At 51.5% G+C, this 26,128-nt stretch overlaps 2 protein-coding genes and 1 non-coding gene across 13 annotated transcripts in view; 2 read left to right on the top strand and 1 right to left on the bottom strand.

The window, feature by feature from the left end:
• MED24 (mediator complex subunit 24) overlaps positions 1-14,235 on the top strand; it is a 31,683-nt gene extending 17,448 nt beyond the window's left edge. For 4 of the 5 annotated variants that reach the window (XM_064271112.1, XM_010594414.3, XM_010594416.3 and 1 more), the window contains exons 4-27: positions 141-179; positions 479-552; positions 926-1,158; positions 1,303-1,359; positions 2,759-2,870; positions 3,034-3,184; positions 3,495-3,608; positions 4,163-4,210; positions 4,655-4,737; positions 5,025-5,111; positions 5,619-5,730; positions 6,225-6,367; positions 6,941-6,978; positions 7,431-7,513; positions 7,906-8,084; positions 8,207-8,306; positions 8,625-8,800; positions 10,139-10,403; positions 10,838-11,019; positions 11,190-11,280; positions 11,684-11,783; positions 12,965-13,045; positions 13,401-13,549; positions 13,730-14,235. In XM_064271112.1, coding sequence (XP_064127182.1) covers positions 141-179; positions 479-552; positions 926-1,158; positions 1,303-1,359; positions 2,759-2,870; positions 3,034-3,184; positions 3,495-3,608; positions 4,163-4,210; positions 4,655-4,737; positions 5,025-5,111; positions 5,619-5,730; positions 6,225-6,367; positions 6,941-6,978; positions 7,431-7,513; positions 7,906-8,084; positions 8,207-8,306; positions 8,625-8,800; positions 10,139-10,403; positions 10,838-11,019; positions 11,190-11,280; positions 11,684-11,783; positions 12,965-13,045; positions 13,401-13,549; positions 13,730-13,846 — 2,814 coding nt within the window. In that variant the 3' untranslated portion in view covers positions 13,847-14,235. The remainder of the gene's footprint in view (positions 1-140; positions 180-478; positions 553-925; positions 1,159-1,302; positions 1,360-2,758; positions 2,871-3,033; positions 3,185-3,494; positions 3,609-4,162; positions 4,211-4,654; positions 4,738-5,024; positions 5,112-5,618; positions 5,731-6,224; positions 6,368-6,940; positions 6,979-7,430; positions 7,514-7,905; positions 8,085-8,206; positions 8,307-8,624; positions 8,801-10,138; positions 10,404-10,837; positions 11,020-11,189; positions 11,281-11,683; positions 11,784-12,964; positions 13,046-13,400; positions 13,550-13,729) is intronic. The other variant, XM_064271113.1, reaches the window with a different exon arrangement.
• LOC111751821 (small nucleolar RNA SNORD124) lies at positions 7,248-7,351 on the top strand. Its single transcript, XR_002786902.1, has one exon. It is a non-coding gene; the product is annotated as a small nucleolar RNA SNORD124 (small nucleolar RNA).
• Positions 14,216-26,069, bottom strand: CSF3 (colony stimulating factor 3). Of its 7 annotated transcripts, none has more exons than XM_023553666.2 (5): positions 19,683-26,069; positions 17,668-17,822; positions 17,137-17,244; positions 16,849-16,995; positions 14,216-16,494 (listed from the first exon to the last, which is right to left on the bottom strand). In XM_023553666.2, the coding sequence occupies exons 1-5, from the start codon at positions 19,867-19,869 to the stop codon at positions 16,330-16,332; spliced, it is 762 nt and encodes a 253-aa protein (XP_023409434.2). In that variant the 5' UTR covers positions 19,870-26,069; the 3' UTR covers positions 14,216-16,329. The 7 variants fall into 7 exon arrangements, with proteins under 7 accessions (XP_023409434.2, XP_064127187.1, XP_023409433.2 ...); XM_064271117.1 differs by lacking the exon at positions 19,683-26,069 and adding an exon at positions 18,003-18,298; XM_023553665.2 differs by having other exon boundaries at positions 16,849-17,244.
• Between the last annotated feature and the right edge of the window lie 59 nt (positions 26,070-26,128).

Genomic DNA, 26,128 nt, shown 5'->3' on the forward strand with positions numbered 1-26,128 from the left:
TGAGTTGAGGAGGCCCCTCTGAGGGGTTGAGCTTACAGAAGAGCTACAGCAACTTTAAGCCTCAATGTTGGCTCCTCTTACTATGGGTACTGTTTGAACACTACTTAAGCCAGTACTTTGTCTTTCTTCCTTCCCTCCAGATGGTGTCCTACTCCTCTGTCCTCACAGCTATCAGTAAGGTATGACCATAGACACTCATGGGCTAGGTGTGGGGAGGCCCTGATGGACAAGGCCCTCTCCTCCCTGACTGCTGTGGTCATGTGACCTCTGGCTGGTGTTATTGACCTTCCATTGGCGGGAGGGAGATCCTGGGAAGTGGGGGCTGGCAATTAGAAGCCAATTTCAATGTCAAAAGGATGCTGAGTCTGAAACCTGGAGGAAGGATGAACAGGAATCCTGAACTGTACCATCTACCCATGTGCGAGACTCAGCAGGTTGACTGGGACATTCTGTAGCATCTCTATTGTTCTTTCCACAGTTTGATGACTTTTCCCGGGACCTTTGTGTCCAGGCATTGCTGGACATCATGGACATGTTTTGTGACCGACTGAGGTAACAGTGGCAGGGGAGGGGGGGCGGTGGCGGTGAGGAGGCTCACAACCATCCAGCATTGTCTTAGTGCAGAGAAGGAGCTTCTAGCGTGTAGACGAGACCAATTCTGTGGATTCTCACATTTCCTCTTCCCACCTGCCCAGCCCCATTCTTTTCTGCTGATTCCCTTAGGACAAAATGCCTCTTCTCCATTTGAAGTAGCCCATTTGAAATCTTGTCTAGTGGAAGCAGGCTGAACTGGGTCTTCCCCAGGGTTTTGCTAGTTTCCTAACTCCATTCCCTAGCAGAAGAGTGCCAGGGACTCTGGGGGATCTAGACGTGGGTCAGATTTCAGCTGGTGGAGCAGAGACGATTTTGCATCCTTTCCTGGTAGCTGTCATGGCAAAGCCGAGGAGTGCATCGGGCTGTGCCGAGCCCTTCTCAGCGCCCTCCACTGGCTGCTGCGCTGCACTGCAGCCTCTGCAGAGCGGTTCCGGGAGGGGCTGGAGGCTGGCACCCTAGCCGCCGGGGAGAAGCAGCTGGCCATGTGCCTGCAGCGCCTAGAGAAGACCCTCAGCAGCACCAAGAACCGGGCCCTGCTCCACATTGCCAAACTCGAGGAGGCCTGTATGTCCCCTGAGCCCCCTGACCCCCACCTGCCACTGTTCCCATAGCTGGTTCTTTAATTGAGAGGGGAGAGGCAGGATGCCATCCCACTTCTTTCCAGGAGGATCTGAAATCATCCCACTTCCTTTTTTTTCTCCCCATAAGCATTGCATACATCCCAGGGACTTGGGCAGGGTGGCACCCGAGCCAATCAACCAACAGGTATTTACTGAGCATTGTTGTATGCCCAGCACTGTGCCAGGTGCTGGGGGCGGGGGGAGGGGGGCTACCAAAGAAGCATGTGGCAGGGTCCCTGCCCTCAACAAGCATACCTGCTAGTTGGGGAGCAAGACAGTATATAATATACATGGGAAAAATGAGAGGACAAGACAAGCACATAGGCCCTCCTTGTGTTTGTCTCCATATCACTCATCCTTTGAAAGCACATGACTTTTTTTTTGAGTGTTACCTGAAACATCCCTTTAAACACCCTAACTGTCTGCTGTCAGGCCTGGTGTACCATACACCTCTTTACTAAAGTTCAGGTGTTAAATACTGCAACTCTCCAGAGCCTGAGAATAGACAGATCACCTGGTGGGAGGGAAGACCCTGGTATTTCTGGACACAGCACCCTAAAGCCACAGTCTTGCTCCAGTAACTAGAATGCTGGAACAGGTCACACTCAGGTCTTCAGGACCTGGTTGGAGAACTTGTTACGAGATTATTAGATTCATTACTTCTCAAAACATGTTTGATTGCCCGTAAAGTCCAGAAAGATGGTCACTATGGTAAAATGTGTTATGTTGGCAGTTCCTTGATAAATGTTTATTGGCAGCAAAATGAATGCTTAATTTTAAAGGATCTCAGGTCTTTTTGTTTTTTCCTGTGCTACATGAAGGTTAATGGGCTAGTTGGTGCCATTATTCATCATTTGACTCTCTGGAATTGTAACTAGGAAAAAATAACTTATAATTAACTGCTAAGTAATGTGGTACAGACCAAGAGTACAGGCATTTAGGGGAGAGAACAGAGGTTTAGATCAGTTGAGTAAGTTGTTAAAGGAGCTGAGGCTTGACCAGAGACTTGAAGAAAGGTGGGATTTTGAGAGGTGAAAGTAGGAAAGGCATTTCAGAAGGGGTAAGCAGCAAGAGCAAAGGCCCAGACGAGGGAGCAGGCGAACCAGGCAGGCCATTTAGTAACCCAGCTTGACTAAAGTGGAGAATGAGGGCAACTTGCAAGGTTGGCTTTTTGGATTGGCCTATTTCTGAAGTGGTTTATGGACACCCTCCCTATTGAAGCTGCTGGATCCTCTCACCTTCCTCTGGCTCTCTCTTCCACTATTTACCTCAGGTCTTACCCTGTCTTTAAAGTCGGCTGGGTGCGTCCCCTTGAAGTCAGGCTTTTGGGAATAGTTTCTAGGGGTTTTAGCCATGAGTGCTCACTCACCTTCTAGAAAAAGTGCATGCTGCCCCTCAGGCCCCTGGCTTTCATGTCATCCTCAAGGGAAGCCTCTGTGTGTGGTTTCGTGGGCCCAGAGGGTGCCAAAGTTGAGGAGTTTGGGGCCAGTCTCTACTGCTCTTCTGTTTCCCGTCATGTTTCTGCATTTCCTTTTCCCCGCCAGCCTCATGGACTGCCATTGAGCATTCACTCTTGAAGCTTGGGGAGATCCTGGCCAACCTCAGCAACCCCCAGCTCCGGAGCCAGGCTGAGCAGTGTGGCGCACTCATTAGGAGGTACCCGGCGCCCAGGGTGCACTGTGGTGAAGGGAGAGAGAAAGCAAACACCAGAGTGTGTGTGGGAAGATGTGGCCCCAGGCGCCGTCGTCCCCTCTGCTCTCACATCCTCTCCAACTCTCCCTGGTCCCTGAACATGCCGCTGTGTTTCTGTTCCCTTCAGCATTCCCACAATGCTTTCTGTGCACTCAGAGCAGCTGCACAAGACTGGCTTCCCCACAGTCCATGCCGTGGTCCTGCTCGAGGGCACCATGAACCTGACAGGCGAGACTCAGCCCCTGGTGGAGCAGCTGATGATGGTGAAACGCATGCAGGTGAGAGGCTGTGTGGTGGGAGGGTACAGAGTAGCTTTTCTCTCCTTAAGATGGGCTGCCCATTTAGGGGCAAGGGGGGGATTCTTCTGATCCTTCTTGGGAACACAGAGTTTCTCCTGATTCTTGTGGAAAGGTGGTCCCAGTCCTGCCTGGTGGTGTCATTTCACCGTTATGTCTTTCGTTCTCAGTGTTAGAGTTGGGGACATGACTGTGCTGTGATATATCTGACTCAGTCTGATTCCAAGGGCCTTCACAAGGAGGAAGGGCTTATGGGCCGCCCTCTTACCCTCACCTGTGGATCTTCCCACAGCACATCCCCACCCCACTCTTTGTCCTGGAGATCTGGAAAGCTTGCTTTGTGGGGCTCATCGAGTCCCCTGAGGGTACAGAAGAGCTCAAGTGGACAGCCTTCACCTTTCTCAAGGTACCTGGGAGTGGGGGAGCAGCAGAGAGCGAGTTCAGAAATGCTTCTAAGGGAAAGCAGCAACACCCTGGGCCTCTGTCCTGTGCTTCTCCCCGCTGGCGTTGTGCCCAGCCTGCCAGGTCCCCCCAGCACGAGTTCCCATCGATTATTTTCTCTGAAAGTCCCATGGCTATATTTAGCCCACTTGGCAGGACTGTTGTTTCTGACCACGGAGGTGCTGTTTAACTCCGTCATCAGCCAGCTCAGTGCAGGGCAGGAAAGAGAGGCAGTCAGGGAAAGTGGGCCCCAGTCCTCCTTGAAGTGGGGTTCCACTTTTGCTTGTGGCATTTCCTGGCAGGCCAGTAGAAATCAGTGGCCTGTGTCCTGTAGGCTGAGGGGTGTCAGCCACTTGGGTACCCATACTTTTCTGATTCAGCTCTAAGAGTTGTTTCCTTCCCTAGCAGGAGTATTCCTGTGTCTCTGCCCGCAGTAGGGGAGAGGAGGGGTTGCTTCAATTCTAGATGAAAGGGGGAAGAAATTGATCTTCCTGTTTGTCTCCCTACCTCACCCCCCAGATTCCACAGGTTTTGGTGAAGCTGAAGAAGTACTCTCATGGGGACAAGGTGAGTTGAAGAAATGAGATGGGCTGGTGTGGGACTAGGGGAGACCATTTTCACCCTGGAGGAACAAGGCCAAGGGAAGGGTTATTTAGACCCCAGCCAGGCAGCAGTGTGTTCTTTTGCCCAGGACGAGCCTGGAAGTATGTGTATCCCTGAGCATCTGTGTGCATCCACACACTTGCACCCAGTTTCCAGACAGAATGCAGCCGGACCTCTCAGGCGATTTCTTCAGAATGCAAGGTTGAGCCTGAGATGACCAGGGCCAGGGTGGCCACGGAGGGGAGCAGTGATGCCTCATTGCTTCTCCCCACCCATCTGTTGGCCAGTGGTGGGCATGGCCTGATTATGGCCCTGTGTACTCACAAAGGTGTCCTGTGAGCCTGCAGTGCAGGGTGTGGGGAGAGTTAAGTACCCGGAAGCCAGATGGAAGGTTCTGACTCTTTGTAGGACTTCACCGAGGATGTCAATTGTGCTTTTGAGTTCCTGTTGAAGCTCACACCCTTGCTGGACAAAGCTGATCAGCGCTGCAAGTATGAACTCCCTTGCTCACCTCTGCTCTACTGGAAGGTGCTCTGGGCTCTTCTCCTGTTCTTCTGTGCCTTATAAAGCCTCAGGGAACTCTGTGTCCCCATCCACTCCCCTTGGCAGGGGCGAGTGGCAGCAGCCCCGTAGTTGCGAGTACCCGGAGCCCGTCTACCTTCCCTCAGGCACTCAAGGGTTCCCTCATCTGAAGGAGGGTGGATACAGGGCAGGACCCATTGCTCCCATACCTCAAAAATCCCGCTGTGTATCCCATTCCCTCTTTTTTCCCTCATAGCTGTGACTGTACAGACTTCCTACTCCAAGAATGTAGCAAGCAGGGGCTTCTGTCTGAAGCTAGTATGACCAACCTTGTGGCTAAGCGGTAAGTATAAGCGCACATGGGCTGCCCCAGGGACCCCTTGGCCTCCCTGTCTTGTATCCAGACTGGGCTGCTGGGTGCCTTTTCTGCTCCTTTGGAGAGATTGGGTTGCAAGGACTGGGACCATGTCCAGAGTTACAGGGAACAGGAGGGAAAAGAAGACATTGATTTCTTCATACCAGAGTTTTATATTTTTTCTTATTTCTTAACTTATACCTTCTTTGTGATCAAAGTAAAAATCCTAATTCTTCCTTTAATCTTAAATAAACTTTCAAAATATATATAATGACTAATGAGGAATTGAAGCTATTGCAACTGTACCACAACCGAAGATTCTCAAATACTTCCCTCCTTTTTCTGTGCTTTTGTTTTTGGGCTTCAGCTAGGGAGTGCCTCACAAATGCTTCCCACCTTTTTCTGTGCCTTTGCTTCTGGGCTTGAACTAGGGAGCGTGTCAAGAATTTCTCCCTCTTCCTCTTCCTTCCCTTGACCAACTGGTTACGGCTACAGCACAGCAGACCGGGAGCATGCACCCCAGCTGAAATCAGCAGAAAATGCCAATATCCAGCCCAATCCTGGCCTGATCCTCCGTGCAGAGCCCACTGTCACCAACATCCTCAAGGTGAGTGTGCCCATTGCTTGTCACCAGGGTCAGCTTTCTCCACTTTCCAGCATTCCTTCCACTTCCAGGTAAACAGAGGCCAGACCTCTCTCATCTGCCTTCTATGCATAGTTGCTTTGGAGGTAGAGAAAGGGGAAAGAAATGGGAAGCTACCAAGGAAAATTAGCATCGTTGGGCATCACTTACATACCAGGCATTGTGGTAGGTGCTTTCACTTAACGTCATCTCCTGTGGAAACAATAGAGCATTATAGTGGTGACTTCTCCCACTCAACTCCACCACTTTCATCCCAGTTTAGCTGACAGGAATGGATCAGAGAGCAAGGACAGATTTTAGGAATTGCTTTTCCAGATTGGAATCAGAAAGATGTAGATGAACTTTGGGTCATGGTGTATCCCATTTACTGGAAACCTGCAGAGAGTGAAAATATGGCTAGGCTGTATCCGGGGGATCTTTAGTGTTCTTCAGGACTTGATTTCCTGTCCTGTCCCCAGACGATGGATGCCGACCACTCCAAGTCCCCAGAGGGACTTCTGGGGGTCCTTGGCCACATGCTATCTGGGAAGAGTCTGGACTTGCTGCTGGCTGCTGCTGCTGCCACTGGGAAGCTGAAATCCTTTGCCCGGAAATTCATCCAGTAAGGAAGGCCAAGCCCCTGAACAGGGTAGGGGAGGATGTCTGCATGGAGGAGGTAGCAGGGTAGGGTGAGGCGCTTGGGTCTGGATCTCCCCCCAGAGATGCATAGGCCAAGGCAGAGCATCCCAGCTGGAGACCTTGGAGGAAGTTCTCTGACTTGAAGTGCTCATTTCCTTTCAGCTGAGGGTGAAGTGGAGGTGCCCAATAAGGTGACAAGGTGTTGAACAGGAGCATGGAGGAATTCCGTGTATGCCCAGTTACTAATAAGGAGCTTGCAAACTGTGTGGACTTTTTTGGTTGACCTGGAATTTGATGTATAGAACCTTGTTCTATTCAGCAAGCCATTCTCTAGGCCTTGAAAAATTTTAAAAATACATAGAAGTAGTTCTTTTTTCTGTACAACTTTTTTCTGTACAACTGGTGTTCATTTCGTGTTCATCCTGTAGTTCATTTCATGTTCATCCTGTAGTTCAGACTCTAGTGACTGCCTCTCTAGAGAGTGGGTGGCCCCAGCCTTCAGCTGTTGCTTATCTTTTGCCCTGGTTGATGTGACTTGTTTCCATTCCTTCCACAGCTTGAATGAATTCACGACCCATGGCAATGAAGAAAGCAGTAAGTCAACCCTGTGCACCCCCAGGCCCAGTTGGAACTGCAGGTGGCGGGTGAAGGGAGAGAACAGGGGGCGGAAGAAGATGCCTTTGCTCATAATGGGGAGGACATGTTGTTTCCTCCCCTGAGCGATGCCTGAATGAAGCTTTTGGGGAGCCTTGAAAGAAGTTGATGCTGGGAAAAGGATTCATCAAAAACCATCCATTTATCTCTGTCCCCCGCACTTTATGATTTGGTTGGGTACTGGGAGAAAGGAGGTACTAGAAGTTTTTTTATTCTAAGGAAGGAATGATGTTTCAATTGAGTCTCAAGAAAAGGATCCTGAGCCTTAGAGCTTTGAAAGAGCCACTTGGTCCCTGACCTTCCTTGAGACAAATTCTGGTACCTTCTCAACCCAGACAAGGGCTTTGGGCCCCGCCATAGCTGAGGAGTCAGTCTTCTTATCCTTCCCACAGCCAAACCAGCCTCAGTTCGTGCCTTACTCTTTGACATCTCCTTCCTCATGCTGTGCCACGTGGCCCAGACCTATGGCTCAGAGGTGAGAGGAGAGCAGGTAGCATTAGGGGGTGCTGAGTGGGTAGGAATAAAGGGGAAGGAAACAATCAATAACTCTCCCCCACCTCATCCCCCCACCCTCCACTAGTCCCCCAAGCCAGTGAGTTCTGCTGGCCTCAAATCAGGTGTCCACCCTGGGCAAAGTAAATGGGTGCCCCTTGGTCCTATCCAGAATCCTTCAGTGCACATTCACATCGACCACTAGATGGCAGCATAGCCCCTGTCTTTCTCCTTTACACCCAGTTGTCCCCATTTCTTCAGTCTGGGAAGGGAGTGGCAGCGTGGCAGGAAACTGAGGTGTAGTTCGAGGCCCAGCCCTGGCAGGTGCTGAGCCCAACCCACTCGGCTGGTGCCTCTCCCTGTCCCTTTTCCCAGGTGATTCTGTCCGAGTCCAGCACAGGAGCAGAAGTGCCATTCTTTGAGACCTGGATGCAGACCTGCATGCCTGAGGAGGGCAAGATCCTGAACCCTGACCACCCCTGTTTCCGGCCAGATTCCACCAAAGTGGAGTCCCTGGTGGCCCTGCTCAACAATTCCTCAGAGATGAAGCTGGTGTCAGTGGCCCGGGAACCTAATCCAGGGGTGGTGGTAGGGCAAGGGCCAAGACTATCTCCTCTGAGCCCATCCTCTGCTCCACTGTGGTGACTTTTTCTCCCACCCTCTTCCTAACTTGTAGGCAGATGAAGTGGCACGAAGCCTGCCTCAGCATCTCAGCAGCCATCTTGGAAATCCTCAATGCCTGGGAGAATGGGGTATTGGCCTTCGAGTCCATCCAGGTAGTCCATTGTCTCAGTACCACCTTTCCACCTTTGCTCATCCCTGAGACACAGAGGTAGTCTTTGATAGTTTATGATATTTTGTAAGAACAAGAAGATCCTTCATCCAGGAAGCTCATGTTTTGGTATTGAGCCTCTCTATAATCCTAGTCTTAGCCATTCTCTCCGGAAAATCAAAGTTTTGATGGAGAGGGTTGTGGAATGTGGCCTAGGACTCCACTTGCTGGACTTAGCTGCCCACAGAGGCAGAGGCCAGGGAGACTGAATGCCAGAGAAGGAGAGATAGTAGCCCCAGTCACCCTTTTCCCCTTCCCCTAGAAAATCACAGACAATATCAAGGGAAAGGTATGCAGTCTGGCAGTGTGTGCCGTGGCTTGGCTTGTGGCCCACGTCCGGATGCTGGGGCTGGATGAGCGTGAAAAGTCACTGCAGATGATCCGCCAGCTGGCAGGGCCACTGTATAGTGAGAACACCCTGCAGTTCTACAATGAGAGGTCAGTGACCCATTCTCTCCCTCTTCGAACCCTGTAGCTCTGCCATGGGAAGTCAGTAACTGCTGTAACCAGTATCCCCCTCTTCTCTTACCTTCCCCAACGCGCCACTTGCTTGCCCCCTGGCTCCCTCACTCCCTCGCTGTCTTACTCACATGTTCACTCACTGACTCAGCAAACATTTAGTGTGCGTCTTGGTGCCAGGAGTGTTTGTAGTCCTGCACTGCTGTGTGCCAGAAATACAGACCCCAAACAACTATGGTTCCTGCCATCAGAGAGCTCAAGTTCTGGAGAACTAGCTCACCAGAAGACCAAAGTGATTATCTTAGTTTTATCACTGTCTGGAAGCTATGAGCCCATCTGTAGATTTTATGGGCCTTGGATCTCCCCCTCCTGCAAGCTGTCGTTTGTGACAGTTTCTTGTCTCAGCTCTGCAGGGGCTCAGAGGACCTCCCTGGTGACCTAAGCTTTGTTGAGTTTGTTGGTGTTTTGAGTAACTATTCCCAAGGAGCTGTAGAGGACGTCTTATAAGGGAGAAGTTGAAATGTTTAGCTGGAATGAGGTTGGGAAGGTCTGTAGAATCACATCTCTCATTTTCCCCTTGCCCCCTCCGTTTTTCCTTCCTCTCCTCCCTCCCCGCACAAGTGTACTTAGAATGACATAATCCATTCTAAACACCCTAATTCCTGCCTGGGTGACAAATAGTGGGAAATTCATGGCTCCATCATACAGGTAGACGAAGTAGTTCAGAAAGTCATAGCAACTTCCCTAGAGCTACCCAGCGTTCCAGGTCTGTATCATAGCTGGAAACTCTTTTCCTGTGAAAGTTCCTGGATATACACATTCCCCAGCTACCAAAGGCCGGGAAGACTCCTGCGGGGCAGCCTTGGGCCCCCTCTCCTGGAAGTGACAGTTAATTTTGGGAAGAGGCCAGGTCTGGACAGGGACCCCCCCCCCCGCCCCCAGCACTCCCCCCAGGGGGAAGTGATTGTATTTATTTATGCTAGAGGGTTGGCAGGGGCCCAGGAGTGGGGTTAGGGGAAGGAAAAGGAGAGAAAGACAGTACAAATATACTGCTGGAATGACCTGGGGGAGGAAGTCCATCCCCCTTTTGATGGCCCTGGTGCCCAGCAGGTAAGAGCCTAGCCAAGAGCAGGAGATAGGGTCAGGTTGGCTAAGGGTTTGTAACTTCCTCTTGTCCGCTCCCCGTCACTGAAAGGGGTTAATTCCCCAGGAATGCTTCCGTAACCCTAGTTGAGAGAAATGTCTTGCCTGGCTGTCTCCTGCCCCTCCCCATCCTGGCACAGTGTCGCCTGAACCTCAGGTGCTTTCCTCCCTTAGGGTGGTAATCATGAGCTCTATCCTGGAGCACATGTGTGCTGACGTTCTACAGCAGACGGCCACACAGATCAAGTTCCCGTCCACGGGCATGGACACCATGCCCTACTGGAACCTACTGCCCCCCAAGCGACCCATCAAGGAGGTGCTGACGGACATCTTTGCCAAGGTGCTAGAGAAGGGGTGGGTGGACAGCCGCTCCATCCACATCTTTGACACTCTGCTGCACATGGGTGGCGTCTACTGGTTCTGCAACAACCTAATTAAGGTACTTGGGGTGGGATGAGTGTGGGCCAGGTAGTGTGGGGAAGCAGGTGTCCTCAGATTCAGGGAGATATCTGAGAAAATAACCGATGGACCAAACCTGGTCTTATCCTCTCCCTCCTCATCACCCCACCTGCTTAGCCAGGCTTCTCTTGAGAGGCTGCTATAAGCTGGGTGGCCTGCTAAAAGCTGAGAGAGGATATCATGGAAAACCAAGGTGGGGCCTCACTCAGGGAGCTCCTGGGCTCCGAGGGGCTCCCCTCCTCGGGTGCTCCAGCCAAAGGCTCTAGGGAGTGAAGATGGATCATCAACCCATGCTGCTTCCCTGATGGGCGGGGAGGGGTCGTGGTGGGTGGCAGGGATGGGGTGGAGTGGTAGGTTGTCCAGGCCCCAAGCTCAGGGCCCAGCTCCCAGCCGCTCCCTTCCCTGCCTGTCCAGGAGCTGTTGAAGGAGACCCGAAAGGAGCACACACTGCGGGCGGTGGAGCTGCTCTACTCCATCTTCTGTCTGGACATGCAGCAGGTGACCCTGGTCCTGCTGGGCCACATCCTGCCTGGCCTGCTCACCGACTCTTCCAAGTGGCACAGCCTCATGGACCCCCCAGGCACTGCTCTTGCCAAGTAGGGGCCACTTCAGAGCCTGCTCTGCACTAACACCCTAGGAACTCCTGTCCCCCGTCCCGTACAGTCAGGCATCCGTTGCGTGGTTTCACTCCCGAGAAGCTGGGTGTGATCAGTATGGACACAGAAGCCCTCTCTAACCGTACTCATTTCTTGGGAATGTCTTCCAGGCTAGCTGTGTGGTGTGCCCTGAGTTCCTACTCCTCCCACAAGGGGCAGGCATCCTCCCGCCAAAAGAAGAGACACCGTGAAGACATCGAGGTAGGGGACCCTGCTGCTCACATATTTGTGTGTTTATTCATCAAACATTTGCTGAACATTTGCTGGTAAGAGCTGCCTTCCCAGGCAGAGGAAATGAGACATGGTCCTTGTCCCTGGGGCAACGGTATTAGAACTCGGGTGGTCAAGGGGCAAGTCCAAGAAAGGGCCCCAGACTCCCATCTCTGCGTGGGGGTCCTGGAAGAGGGGAGCACGTTACTCTTTGCCATTGCTGTGGAGGGGCAAGGACAGGGGACTGAGACGGGAGGGAAGGTGACCCCTGCAAGTGCTGCTGATGGGTGTGGGGAGTGACTCTTCCCTACCCAAGTCTAATCTCCAGTCCTGTTCCCTGGTGGCAGGGGATATGGAGCTCAGGGTGGGTCTGAGTGGCTCTCGTGTCCTCCAGGATTATATCAGCCTCTTCCCCCTGGATGACATGCAGCCGTCTAAGCTGATGCGACTGCTGAGCTCCAATGAGGAGGATGCCAACATCCTCTCAAGTCCAAGTGAGTGTGTAGCAGGGCCTGGATTGACTTGTTCGCTTCCTGGGAACTTGCTCCTCCCTAGGAAAGCTGCTGTGCTGTCTTCCCAGCTGCCAGCATCTTTGCTAACTGGTCAGAGTGGGTGTGGCAGGGGTTTGCCCCATTCTGTCCTAAAAGAGGGTGTTCTGTTTCCTACCCCTGGACAAATGGTTGCTCTGTATCTTTCATGAAGGGTTGAAGCTCCTCTGCTCAGACCCTAGAAAAGGAGCCTCTACTCCCCCCAAACCCCACATACTGTTGTCCCTCCCCTACCCCTTCCTTACTAAGCCACATGGTTGAGAGAATGACAAGCCACCCAGGCAAGTTCACTGCCTCGGGTTCACTGCCTCAGGAACAGTCTGTGCCACTGACTCACCAGCTCTGACCTTCCTTCCTCGACACATGCCCGAAGGCCTGGACCAGGCCCGGGCCAGGACTTGGGGCTACTCCCCACTCTTCCTGCCTGAAGAACACCCCTCCCCAGCCCTGGACTTCCCTAGACATCATTACCTTCGCACTTTCCTCTCCTCCCAGCCCAGACTTCCTGCGGGAGCCTTCTCTTTCTGCCAGCGCCTCCTTCTGTGGTATTTACTTTTACTCGTTTCTAGAGATTTCTCCTAAGCCTAGAAGTTTCTCAGAGGCCTTTTAGAACTAGGGGACCAACTATGTGCTTGAGCAGAGGAAAGATGCTGGGCTTGCCACCTATGAACGCTGCGACCTTTAGCTAGTTGCTTCGCATTTCTGAGTCCTAGTTTCTTCGTTTGTAAAATGGTGAGGAATGAGCATTTTAATCCATGTCAGGCCCCTAGATGGGCACATGGTGGTGCTCACCACATATTAGTTCTTTTCTCGTCTTCTCTGTGCATCTCTCTGTACTCAAGCCCCTCCTTTTTTTGTGGTAAATATAGCAGAACATTTGCCATTTCAACATTTTTTACATATGCAGTTTGGGGACATAATTACATTCATCGTATTGTGCAAGCATCACTGCTGTGCGTTTGCATCACCCTCAGCAGAACCCTCTGACCCTTGATCTAAGGGTCTGCTCTGGGATCTCCACATGCCCACCAGATTGGTGGAGGGCTGTCGGCGGGGGCTTCCCCTGGGCAGGTCAGTTTGGAGTGTGGTTGGCCGTTTCCTCAGTGCCCCCTCTGCTGATTCCACAGCTGACCGGTCCATGAGTAGCTCCCTCTCGGCCTCCCAGCTCCACAAAGTCAACATGAGAGACCCTCTGAACCGGGTCCTGGGTAAGTCCCACACCACTCTGGAACCTGGGGGCCAAGCTGAGAGGAGCCCCACCCCTGCTAGAGGGAGGTGGGAGACCTCATCAGCCGGAAGGGAGTCTTCCTGGTGCCCCTTGGCCTCCCTTGACCCACTTCACCCATTTCCCCTAGTTGCTAGCATTGTCTCCCCAAGGCTTCCCACTTAGGCCCCCTTCCTATTCTCCCCCCATTTTCCCTTTACACTTCCTCTTATACCCCCATTTTTGGCATTCTTATCATTTTTTCCTTCGCCCATTTCACACCCACCTTCTCCCAGAGTCTGCCTTCCTCACAAATCCTTCTCGTGGAATTCTTATCTTGCTCTCCCCCTCCTGCACAGCCAATCTGTTCCTGCTCATTTCCTCCATCCTGGGGTCGCGGAGCGCAGGCCCCCACACGCAGTTTGTGCAGTGGTTCATGGAGGAGTGTGTGGACTGCCTGGAGCAGGGCAGCCGGGGCAGCATCCTGCAGTTCATGCCCTTTACCACGGTGAGCACCTCACCTGCGGCCGGGCAGCCTGCCTCTGGATCAGATGGCTCAGCACCTCTTAGCCAAGTTTGGGGGTTCAGGGTCAACCATAAGAATAGGGAGGGGTCTTCCTTCCCTCCTGGGACCTTACACCCACCATGAGGTGGCCCCAGTGAGCCGCTGTCTGTCTGTCTGTGGCAGGTATCGGAACTGGTGAAGGTGTCAGCCATGTCCAGCCCCAAGGTTGTTCTGGCCATCACGGACCTCAGCCTGCCCCTGGGCCGCCAGGTGGCTGCCAAAGCCATCGCTGCCCTCTGAGGGCCTTGGAGCTGCCACAGGAGGTTGCTGGGAGGGTCCCCAGCCCCACACATCTCCAAAGGGAACAATGAGGAAAGATGAGACATCATTGCTCATATCCACATGACATAAGAGCCCTTCGTGGTTTCCAGATCTTTTTTCTGCTTCTCTGACTTCTGACCTCTAAGACATCTCCCAGTTTCTTTCATAACTTCCTTTCCCCTCTGCGAGTGCCTGGGAGCGTGAGTAGTCATCCTCTGTAGGTGCCTGCTCACATCCCAAGAGTAGACTTGCCTTGGAGGAGCTTTATAGATGCACAGTATGTGTACGTATATAGATATATATATATGTATTTATGTAAGGGGGTGTTCACCCCTGTCTGCTCACTTGTAAATAAAGACCTTCATGGATCCCTTTGTGGCTGAGTGCCGTCAGGGCCTGTGCTGACTAGGGGTGGGGACCAGTGTCGTCTGGGAATCCCTGTCCTGCTGCCTGGGGAGAAACTCGGTCCTGTGGTTGAGAAGGAGGAGACGTACAAGAGGGCTGAGCTCAGGTTTCTGTGTTCCCTCAGCTCGGGGAAGGGCTTGGGGGGTGAGAGCAGCCACCCTGTCCCCCAACCCCCCAAAGTCAGACTTGTCCTCAGAAGGGAGAGGCTTTGGCTAAAGGCCTCACCGATGGTGGGGTAGGGTGTCCTGTTCTTTTGTCATTCCCAACCCAGGCCAGCCCCACCGAGAGGCTGACTTGCCCAGAGTCTGGTCTGTCCCCTCAGGAGAAGGCCTGGGGTGTTGGGTTGAGGGACAGGAACTCTGTTTAACCTTTCCTTGCCTGTTCCACACATCTCCCGATTTTTTCAGGACAGACAGAGATGAAGGACCCTGAGCTTGATGCTGGGGGTTCGTGGTCCTGCTCAGCCAGACCCTGCTTTCTAAGGAACTGTGTAGGGAAGGGCAGTGAGGTGACTGAGGAGCTGAACATGGTGGAACAGGTACTGCTTGGCCATCTTGACCTCCCCACATCTAGTGGGGCCACAAGGGCCCAAACAGGAGTCTTTGGGCGCAGAATGTGAAGAACCTGACCTGGCACCTGTGGTGGGAACCATGTCTCCTCCATGTCTGCCCACCCTCCTCAGGTGTGAGCTTGGGCCGCCTCATTCCATGAGCCTGAGCCCAGCAGGAAAGTGACAAGCGGTGATGAGCTCAGTCCCCCAGGTCAGAGGCAGAGCTTGATGAGGGAGAGGAGTGCAGGGCTTGAAATTTGAGTTCTGAGCCGAGTTGGAGGTGGATGGGCTAGTGTTTCTGGAAGGCAGTAAATGGATGAGCCCTGTGCTTCACCCCAGTCTGAAGGCCATAGGGTGGAGCCAGCTCTCTCTCCTCTCCGTGGCCGGATGATCGACCTGTCCTCTGTCTTCCACACTGGGCTGTGGCTTCATGAGGGCAGGGACCATGTCTGCTTTGGTCACTGCTGGTTCCCTACACTTAGCCCAGTGTTTGCACAGAGTAAGTACTCGAAGAAATAAATGCGAAAGATGGACTGTCCCTGCACCTCCTCTTCCCCTCCCTCCAGCCGCTCCCGCCACTCACCACACCCTTAACCCCTGGCGAGGCACCAGCTGGACTAAGAAGGAGGAAGACATTTTTTAGAGACAAACACTTTATTATCCTGAAGCTTGGCTGCAGTGAGAAAGTGAGGGCAGAGGTAGAGGGTAAACAGCTGAGATTCCCTTTCAGCCTGTCTTGTGTCACGCCCCCACCCCCATCATTTCCCTCCCACAGTCCCAATCCCGGTCTAGGAGGGCAAATACATGACCATCTGCCCGGCGGTAAAAAGGAGTCTGAGTCCTGACCCTGCTGGGGCATGGGCCGGTGTTGTGTGCCTGTCATGCTCCTCTCATGTCTTTATAGGGCATCCCGAAAAGTGTGAGAAATGCCAGTGATGCCTGAGCTCCTTGCTGGGAGTCAAAAGACCCCCCCTACCCAAAACTCTTGAAAAGCTAGAGTCCCCAGCCAAGTCATGGAACCCCAGGGCCAAACCTCCCAGCTCTGGCATCTGCTTGTCCAGGCCTTGGTGCCTGTGCGGGAGAGGAACAGAAGGAAAGTAGGACAAGGGGACCTGGTCGTGCACGAGGCAAGTGGAGGCCAGAGTGTGAGTTACAGGGACCCAGTTGGGGAACACTGCTGTTTAAATATTAAACAGGGATGTCTTGTCTCCCACGTGGGAGACCTCCTGGTGCTCCCGAGGGCTCCAAGGTGGGTGCCCTCGGGGCAGGGGGTTCACGGTGGCTCTTCCCAGTGCCCACCACAGAGCCAGGCACTGGAGCCGTTGCAGAGATAAAATACTTGGTATTTACCTATCTACCTCCCAGTTCAGGGGACCAGAGAACAGGGAGATAGAGGGAAAGGCCCAGAAGCCTGGGGCTCTTTCTCACTCTTCCTTCTTTAAATATTAGGTTTAAATAAAGATAAATATTAAATAGAGATAAATACACTGCATGGGGAGGGGTTTGCTCAGGGCTGGGCAAGGTAGCGCAGGACCCGGTATGCCTGCTCCAGGAAGCTCTGCAGGTTGGAGGCAACCAGGACACCTCCTGCCCGGCGCTGGAAGGCAGAGGTGAAGGTCGGCATCGGGCCCTGGGTGGGCTTCCCTGTGGGGGCCACACCCATGTCTTCCATCTGTGGAGGAAAAGATGAGGTCAGTCAGTAATCAGGCCTGCTGAGTGGATGTTACTACAAACGAAATGCTCAGAGAGCTTTCACGTGGTTAACGGTAGAATCAGGACTTGAACCCAGGTCTCCTGTTTCAAGGTCCAGTGATCTGCCCCCTATAGTCAACTGGAAGGAGTGGAGGTGGGCCGGCAAAGCAAGGGTCCTGGGGTGGAGTGCTGGTCCCAATATACAGGCCCTGAAAAATGCTCCCATCTTAACCCTAGGGAACAGCCAAGACCCAGGCATGCACTCCCTGCCCTGTGAGGCCTGGCTCCATCAAGTCCCCTTGTCTTTCCCAGCTTTGCAGCAGAGCAGGCTCACCTGCTGCCAGATGTTGATGGCAAAGTCAGCAACATCCAGGTGCAGCAGGTCCAAGGTGGAAGCAACTTCAGGGGAAGTCCCAGCCAGGGCCTGCAGGAGGCCCTGGTAGAGGACGAGGCCACTGTGGAGTTGGTGCAGGCAGTCCACCTGGAGGGACACAATATGAGGGTTAGGGGGTGGCTGGCTGGCTGGGAGGCGGGCCCCCAGCTTGGAGCCTGGGGATCTGGAGAGCCCAGGCACAGGGGGTGTGGGTTCCCCCTCCTTCCTCCCCTCCAGACAGACACTCACCACTTCCAGGGCCTGGCTGGAGCAGCTGCTCAGGGGAGCCTGGGTAATGCCCAGAGAGTGCCCGAGCAGCACCAGCTCCTCAGGGTGGCACAGCTTGTAGGTAGCACACTGGGGGTGGGGAGATGCAGAGTGAGGGGCCAGTGCCAGGGTGGCTGGCTCCCCTTGATCCTCCTCACCTCTCTGTGGTCTCCCCTGCACTCCATATCCTGCCAGGCTTCTCAGCCCCACCCCACCCTCTCCCCTACTGCTGATGCTCCGGTCCTGGGCCCTCGGCCCTTCTGATCCGCTGCCTCTACTCCCACCCCAGCGCCATTCCCAGAGGTTCTGCTCCCCAGGCTTCTTCCCAGTGGGCTCCGGATTTTCTTCCATTTCCCGCATGTATGGCTGCTCTCCTGTCCCTCCCTGACACCTCTCTTCTGCTGTCTTCCCATATCTCCCTCCCCTCATGGCCCTTATCCCTTCCGTCTCTCTGCAGCTCTCCCCACTGCCTCTTCTCAGGGCATCTGCGTGTTCGCCGCCTTCCCCACTCACCAGCCTCTCCTGCAACACCGCTCCATCGGCCCGGATCTTTCTCACTTGCTCTAAGCACTGAAGCAGGAAGCTTGGGGGCAGGGAGCTGGCAGGGCCCAGGGGGGTGGCTTCTTGCACTGTCCAGAGTGCAGAGTGCCAGACCAGCAGCAGCAGGGCTGGGAACAGACATGGGCTCAGGGCACAGGCTCATCCTCTCCCACCATGCCCCTCTCTGGCGACACCGAGTGGCCCTAACCCCCATTCCCAGAACCAGAGGGTTCCCCAGGCCTCTCTGACACTGCCTCCCTCCTGTGCCTCTGGCGGCAGGCAGCTCTCCCATCAGGCAGGACACTCACCCATCAGCTTCATGGGGCTCTGGGCGGCAGGCTCAGCCGTGGGTCTGGGTGGGTCTAGGCTGCAGGTTCTGGGCTCTGCCAGAGGCCAGCTCACGAGGGCCTTTATACAGAACCCCATCAAGGCCTGGGAGGAAATTACCTGGTGCTGCGACTAAGGCTTAGTAATAACTTCCCAGGATTTATGCAAATTTGACGTCCAGGACAACGCAGGGGGGCTGGTTCAAAAAGTTGTTTGGGAAAGTTTTGTGAAATTGTGGAATCTCTGGTTCCTCTTTGACGTCTGGTCCCCCTCAAACCCTCTCCCCCCCACCACTCCGCCCCACCCAGGCCTGAAGTGCCCCAGGATATTTGAACAGAACAGCTGGACAAAAGCTGAGCTCTGGGTAGGGTAAAAGCGATGGAGGCTGGAGTCAGGTCAGGCTGATCAGGGAGGAGGCTGGCCTGGCCTCAGGACTGTCCTTCCCCACCCACTCCCTCCTCCAGCCCTGGGCTGGGGCAGCTCCTGTGCCCTTCTCTCTTGGGATTCTCAAGCCACCTATTTCCCAAACCTCCTCCAGGAGGCTGCCTTCCTGGTCCCCTTCCTGAGGGGCCAGGAACCTGAGGTAGAGACACTGGAGTCTCACCTTCTGCCCCACTCAACTTTGATAGGCACCACCCCAAGTTCCAGGCTGTCCAGAGCTGATTAGCTGGGAACTCCCCAGTCCCCCCCTGTGACTCATTCCTTTAAGCCCCCGGAATCCTGGCAGAGGCCAGAGGAAACCGGATGTCTCTCCCAAATGAAGCAAGACCCTTAGTGGCTCTTGGCTCACCTGCCTTGCCTTTCCACCTCCTTCTGAACTACCCCTTCTCCGCTGCCCGGTGACTGCAGAGTCCCCAGTGCTTTGAAATGGGGGGACTGGCTTCCCTGGCCAGGTTCACTGTCCCAGGGAGGAAACTGCCAGCCGGAGTGTGTGTGCTGCCCTGAGGTGGAGAAGGGCTAGGGGGGAGAAGGGGGCAATTCCCCGTCTTAGAATCCTAGGGGTATGGAATATCAGCACTGGGAGGGACCTCCACGTCTCTTCCAACCCTGTGAACTGGGCCTGGGGGGAGTGCCTTGCCCAAGGTCACTGGTGGCAGAGTCAGGGCTAGAAACCAGGCCTTCTGCCAGGGTCCAGTCTGGGACATTCTGACCAACCACACCCGAAGCTGTCACTTTCCCAGTTTACCTTCTAGTGTTCCAAGGAACAGAGACATCCCTGGATGAAGAGATGGCCTGTTGGTCAGGGACCATCTCTGGGGCTGGAGTGCCCCCTGGTGGCCATAGCTGGTAGGGACTTCATCAGCTGATTGGTTGCCCTACTGCCACCTGGTCCCCCTGCAACACGGGCCAGTACATACAGCGCTGACTTCACCTCAGGCTAGGCGATTTGCCACCACACAGAGTACAGCTCTGTGCCTAGCATCTCAGGGGTAGAGAGGCAGGTGTAGCAACTGTGGAGGGCAGGAGAGTCACAATTTTAAACATGTCCACATTCCCTCCCCAACAGGTATCAAGTACTTAGCATGCACCATACTTTGTGCTAAGCACTTCTTATGCATTATCTAATTCCTCCCTTTCAACAAGCCTCTGAGGTAGGTACTTGGAGTCATTTCCCTTTTTACAGAAATCCAATGTGACTGCAGAGAGGTTAAGTAACTCACCAAAGTGTTGGAACCAAGGCCGGCCCTTTGCCAAAGTCTTAATCAATGTATGGCCTTCCTCACACATGCAGGCCAGCTCTGGACTCAAACTTTTGTCTTCACTGACAGTCCAATTGTGGTGAATTTTTGCTTCAGAAAATGTTAATTCTAGCAAGGGGACCAGAATGGTGAAAGTACTCAAAGTCATGATTTGAAGAAAACAGGCTCTTCTGCCTGAGGAGAGAGGGAGGGGTTGCTGTGTGGTCTCAGAGGTAGAATGGGGACAGGGAGTGAAAGCCACTGCCAGCCAGTTTTCAGCTCAACAGAAGGAAAGAGTTTTTTCTCAGAAGTGTTGGAAGGTGGAGTGGGCTGCTTCCAGAGGGAGTGAGCTTCCCATTCCAGGAAATGTTCCAGCATCCATCCAACAGGGAGAAGATCCGCATGTTGGCTGGCACATTTTGAGCACCTCTGATGTGTCAGGCGCCTTCCATTACATGCTCTCATTTCATCTTTTCAACCAACTTGTAGCATGTATATATCATTCCCACTCACAGACGAGGGAAGGCCTCAGAGAAGCAAAGGGCCTTTTCAAGATCATAGAGCTAGTCAGTGGCAGAGCCAGGCAGAGTTTGCAGTCAGGTCAGCTTCCCAAGTCCCTGCTGTTCCCATCACTACTTCCTGTACAGATAGCTGTAAGTCACACATAAGGGGTCAATCCAGACTTCAGCCTCCCTCCCCTTGCCTGGGGAGAATAAGGACCAAATGGAGAACAAGGGGCTTATTACCACCCATGACACACAGGAACTGAGCAAGTCCGGAAGCTCAGAGGCCAAAATGATCTCCTGGCAGTGGGCCCGATTCCAGGGACTCCTGTTACTCATCCTTACAACTTCCTAAAGGCTTTCTCAGGTTTTTCTTAATGGTCGGAACTGGCAGGCAACTTCCCCTCATACTTCCTGTTTTCACCTGGCACTGGGCTTGGAGCATTATCTAACTGCATTAAAGATCTGGAGTAACTCTCATTTGTTGATGGGGGGAAGCCGAGATTGTAAAACCTCTTTGGAGAGCAACTTAGTAGTATCTAGTTGTAAAAATGGCGTAGGGGCAGTGTCTGACCTCCTCTAACTTCATAAAGGGGAGGGAGGACTAAGATCAACAGCCCAAGGCTGACTCCTATGAGGTGGTGGTCAAACACGCCTCGTCTCCACCACCTTTACCGATTCTGACACCAACTGTCCCTCCCACGGCACTCTCTACTTCTCTGCTAAGTTCGATAATTCATTCCATTGGCCAACAGAACTCACAGAAAATACTCACAATTAAGGGGTTTATTAGGGAAGTAACAGGCTATATAATTCAGGTTCAGGAACACTAAGGATACAGCTCTTCCATCAGGACGGCCTGTTCCCGGCCGTGCTGCAAGCATGCCTCTCTTTGGCCCCTCAGCCTCTGCCCTTTTCAGGCAAGTGTTACAAAGCTCTTTTAGCTCTGCCAATAAGTGCCCAGAGGCACCCTACTCTGCCAGTAATGCTTGGCCCAAAGGTGCTCAGCTTACTTGCTCCCTGGGCAGGGAAGCCCACTGCACGTCTCCTGCCAGTCTTTCCTGCTTCCGTTTCTCTGCCACCACTTCTCGCTTTCTTTAGTGTTACAGCTCGCTCGCTCTCTCTGGGTCTCCCGGTTCCAGGAGCTTCTCAGTGCAGGGATCCTTGGTCCAAAGGAGGCGTTCTGTTCTTGGCCTCTCTTTCCTGCCTCTGGAATGGCTCATTTCAAGCCCAGTGGGATGGCAAAACTGAGCAATCCCCTTACAGACCAAATCAAACCCGTTGACATGGCATCAATTCCAAATCACAGCTGCCCTGTAGGACAGAGTAGAACTGCCCCAGAGGGTTTCCAAGCGGCTGGTGAATTTGAACTGCTTTGGTTTAGTAGCTGTAATTCTTAGTCACTGTGCCACCAGGGCTCCTATTTGTACAGTCCACCCAATCACTTGTGTGAGAGTTATAAGACCACGGCGAGAAAGGCCACACAAAAGTGATCCATTGCACCACACTACTCAAGATGGAAATGGGTGTACCCTACAGCCAAGTCATTCTACTTCTCCTGTGCCTTACAGTAGGGATCAACAGACTTGACCTGCTGGCCAAATCTGGCCTGCTTCCTGTTTTTGTATGCCCAGAGTTAAGAATGATTTTGACATTTTTAAGTGGCTGGGGAAAAAAATCAATAAAAGAATATTTCATGACACATACAAATAATATGAAATTCAAGTTCCAGTGTTTGTGAGTAATTCATTTACGTATTGTCTACGAATGTTTTTGTGCTACAAAGGCAGAGCTGAGTAGTTGCACCAGAGGCCACATGGCCCATAAACCTATTTATTATTTGGCCCCTTGAGAAAAAGTTTGCAAACTATGTACATAGTACATCCATACAAGGAGACACATAGACAGATGCTCTTTGCAGCATTGTTTCTAACGGTGAGCAAATGGAAGCACATTTTAAAGGCCCATCAATAGAGGAAAGGCTAAATAAATTATGGTACATTCATACCACATAGCCCTCCCCAGCACCCCAGAATGAAGAGTCCACAAAGAAAGGGGCTTTATTCTATTCTTTTGTATCCCCAGTGCCTAGAATAGTGCTGGGCACACGTATTAGCATAATTAGACCTCACAAAAAATACTGAGTGGAAAAGAGCAAATTACATCCATGTGCTACACAAAAACCAAAAACTCAATACTATATATTGTAGTAAAATATTAAAGTGGCTGCTTCTAGGGCGGGGAAAGGGCCTGGGAGGGGAACAGGTAGGTTTCCAACTTATCTTTAACATTTTATTTCTTCTTTGATTAAAAAACTTGACACAGTAATAAAGTGTTAACATTTACTAAACTTGGGTGGAGAATATATAGGTTTTATGTTTTTTTTTTTTCTTTTCTGTAGTTTTTAAAAAAATATATTTTATTGAGTTTTAGGTTAAAGTTTACACAGGAAGTTAGATTCTCATTTGACAATTTCCATGCAAATTTTTCAGTGACATGAGTTACATTTATCACAATCTGTTAACATTTTTTTTTTTTTTTTACTATTTTCTACATGTACAACTTGGTAACATTGACTACATTCTTTGAGTTGTGCAACCACTTTTACCCTTTTTTTCTGAGTTGTTCCTCTCTCATTGTCTTAGTCATCTAGTGCTGCTGTAACAGAAATACCACAAGTGTAATGGCTTCAAAAAAGAGAAATTTATTCTCTCACAGCCTAGGAGGCTAGAAGTCTAAATTCAGGGTGCCAGCTCCAGGGTAGGGCTTTCGCTCTCTGTCGGTTCTGCGGGAAGGCCCTTGTCATCAATCTTCCCTGGTCAAGGTGCTTCTCAGCACACAAACCCCAGGTCCAAAGGACATGCTGTTCTCTAGCTCTTGTTTCTTGGTGGTATGAGGTCCACCTGCCTCTCTGCTCACTTCTCTTTTATGTCTCTAGATTGACCCAAGACACAACTTAATCTTGTAGATTGAGTCCTGTCTCATTAACATAACTGCCTCTAATTCTGCCTCATTAATATCATGGAGGCAGGATTTACAATACATAGGAAAATCACATCAAATGACAAAATGGTGGACAATCACATAATATTGGGAATCATGGCCTAGACACACATTTGTGGAGGACCCAATTCAATTCATAACACTCATTTACATAAACTCATTGCCCCCTAAAATTCCTATCTAATCTTTCCAGTTGCTGTTATCAATCTGATCTCCTACAGATAGTTCTTAAAAGCACGTAATGCTTAAGGCAGACCTTTTTACTACTTAAGGTAAGCTATTACTTGGTTTTAAGAAGACTTCAGGGGATATTTTTGGATTAAGGTTTAAAAATAATCTCAGGGTAATAGTTTCAGGGGTTCATCTGCCCTCCATGGCTCCAGTAAGTCTAGAGCCCATGAGAATGTAAGATTCTGTTCTGCATTTTCCCCTTTTCATCAGGGTTCTTCTATGGACTCTTTGGTCAAAATGTTCAGTAATGGTAGCCGGGCACCATCCAGTTCTTCTGGTCTCATGGCAAAGGAGACAATTAGCCGTACATTCCATATCCTCCTCCTATTCCTGGCTGCCCTTCTTCCTATGTTGCTCCAGGTGAATAGAGACCATTTGTGCCTTGAATGGCTACTTATAAATTTTTAAGACTCCAGGTACTACGCAACTAGGAGGTAGAACAGAAGCACTAAACATGTTATTAGGCTAATTAACTGGGATGTCCCATGAAACCATAACTCTAAATTTTTTAAATTAAAACAAACAAACTGGAGGGCAGGGAATACAGAGTACTACCCAAGCATGATAATGACACTAAGCTTTTCCAGGGATTAAAAATTCAAGCCAATGGGGATGAATTACAAGAAGCTTCGAGACAGTGAGCAGACAGATAAATGGCCCATAGATTCAATGGAGGCAAGAACCGGGAAATGATGGCAAATGATTCCAACTCTAACAGGGTGATAAACTCTCACCAATCCACTACCAACCAAGAAAGGGTATGAGTGGTGGTTACCAGGGTAGGAGAGGGGAAAGGAGGATTCAATGCTTAGGGGACACTGAGCTTCTGTTAGGGTAACGGTAAAATTTGAGACTAGGTTAAGGGTGATGGTTGAACATGATCAACATAATTAATGTCAATGAACTGTACATGTGAAAATTGTTGAAACGGCAAATGTTTTGTTATATATCTAAAATGAAAAAGAAAAAAGGATCTGAGGCTTGGCATCAATAGGAAGAGTAATAATTACAAACTGAAATGTCAAGCACGTTAGGAAGAACCTCGGGCAGCTGTACCTGCCCTGCTGTGTACAGGTCTCTTTGTCACACTCACAACATCACTTTTAGAAATCATGTAAAATGGTCAAGGGCCAGGAGGACAGCTATATGGAGACCAAAAACAAAGAAACAACAACAAAAAAACCCCAAACCACCAGATAACAAAACCACGGACAGGTTGGAAGAAAGCAGTGCAGACTGACAGATCATGAGCTGAACTTGGTGTCAGCTCAGCTTGGGTTCACTTCCCGGCTCTGCCATGGAGACTCATTTAACCAACCTAAGCCTGTCCTCACGCCCTAATACAGACACCCAGGAGATGCTCAATATTAGTCCCCCACCCCTTCCTTCCTGAAAGGGACTTGTAAAGAACTTCTATTAGTTTGGTCTGTAAAGTCAAAGGATAAGATGGGGGAAGGATCAGAATCCTTAAAATAATAAAGAGTTTGGAGTCTACAGTAAAAATATCTTCCACAAAGACTGAGGGGTGGATTTGGGGAAAATAAGAGGAAGTGCTGTTTCATAAAGCCAACTTTAACAGTTCCATTAGGCCAAGAGATGGCAGCTCCAGGGGACTAGGTGATGACAAATCATTGTGACCAAGGCTGGGTCAGGGTCAGGAACCAAAGCAATGCCTGTTCAAAACACACATTTAATGGGAACTAGGAACACTGGAAGATGAAAACCTGATGAGCACACTGGTCCCTTCCCAACATACAAGACTACTGAACCCACACAATGTGCCAGGTACTGGGCAATGGCCGGGAGGATATGGAGAAGTTCCAGGAATGCCCCATGCTTTTTAATAGCTTACAAACCAGTTGGGAAGATACAGCCTTCACACCAACTACCTCCTAAGAGGCTTTATTTCCCTAAGAAACCAGGGAGATAAACCACTGTAAGCCAGGGGACCCTGGAGGCGTAGGTGAGCTGAGCCTGGAAGGATGTGTAAAATTCAGTGAGGACAGGGAGAGCAAGGCAGGAACAGGGAATGGAAGTAAGGCAGAGGCAGAAAACTATCAAGTATTTTCCAGATCACAGAGAACTTAGCAGGAACAAAGAGAACACACACAGCAATGTCCCAGGTGCCAGCCAAAGAACACATGAATAATTCAAAGGACCCAAAACAGTAAGCTCATTAGTGACTGAGGGAGACTTTGAGACATGGGCAGGCACATCTTCCTGCCACATGTAGCTCGATTAAATGGCCCGGGCCAAAGGGGAGGCCCGTCTCGCCGACCCCACCAACTCTGCTCCCAGTGAGGAGCGCAACCCTTGTCCCCTGAGGCCCAATTAGGTGAAACCCTGTTCCCAACTTGCTGACAGCCTCATTAGTGACCCTTCTTTTTCCTCTGTGTACCTCACCAGACCCAAAGACTTGGCTTTTTCTAAATCTTGAGCCTACAGAAGTCTCTAGATTCCTAATTTTAAAGCCAGGAGGTCACTGAGTCTAATCTTTTATCTTACTGATGTGGGAAAGGAGCATGAGAGGTTTGGTGATTTGCCCACTATTTGACAGCCAGATAGATACAGAAGGAGTGAACCCAGGCCTTTTGATCTCAGCTCAGGGTCTCTTCACCGAACCCTCGGCCTCCTCTGGGCCCTCAGATCACACTTTGGGACTAGGACTCCAAGACCAGGAAAAAAACCTGG

Source organism: Loxodonta africana, chromosome 18 (genome assembly GCF_030014295.1).
Source record: "Loxodonta africana isolate mLoxAfr1 chromosome 18, mLoxAfr1.hap2, whole genome shotgun sequence".
Classification (NCBI taxonomy): domain Eukaryota; kingdom Metazoa; phylum Chordata; class Mammalia; order Proboscidea; family Elephantidae; genus Loxodonta; species Loxodonta africana.

Bases quoted from the DNA above. Each gene is read 5' to 3' on its own strand.
- CSF3 (XM_023553661.2), bottom strand. From the start codon at position 19,869: ATGACTTTGAGTACTTTCACCATTCTGGTCCCCTTGCTAGAATTAACA. The intron at 17,823-19,682 runs GTGAGTTACTTA...GTCTGTTCCCAG, and splicing joins GCCTTGGTTCCAACACTTTG to CCCTGCTGCTGCTGGTCTGG. The intron at 16,495-16,848 runs GTGAGCCTGCTC...TTTCCTCCACAG, and splicing joins CCATCAACATCTGGCAGCAG to ATGGAAGACATGGGTGTGGC.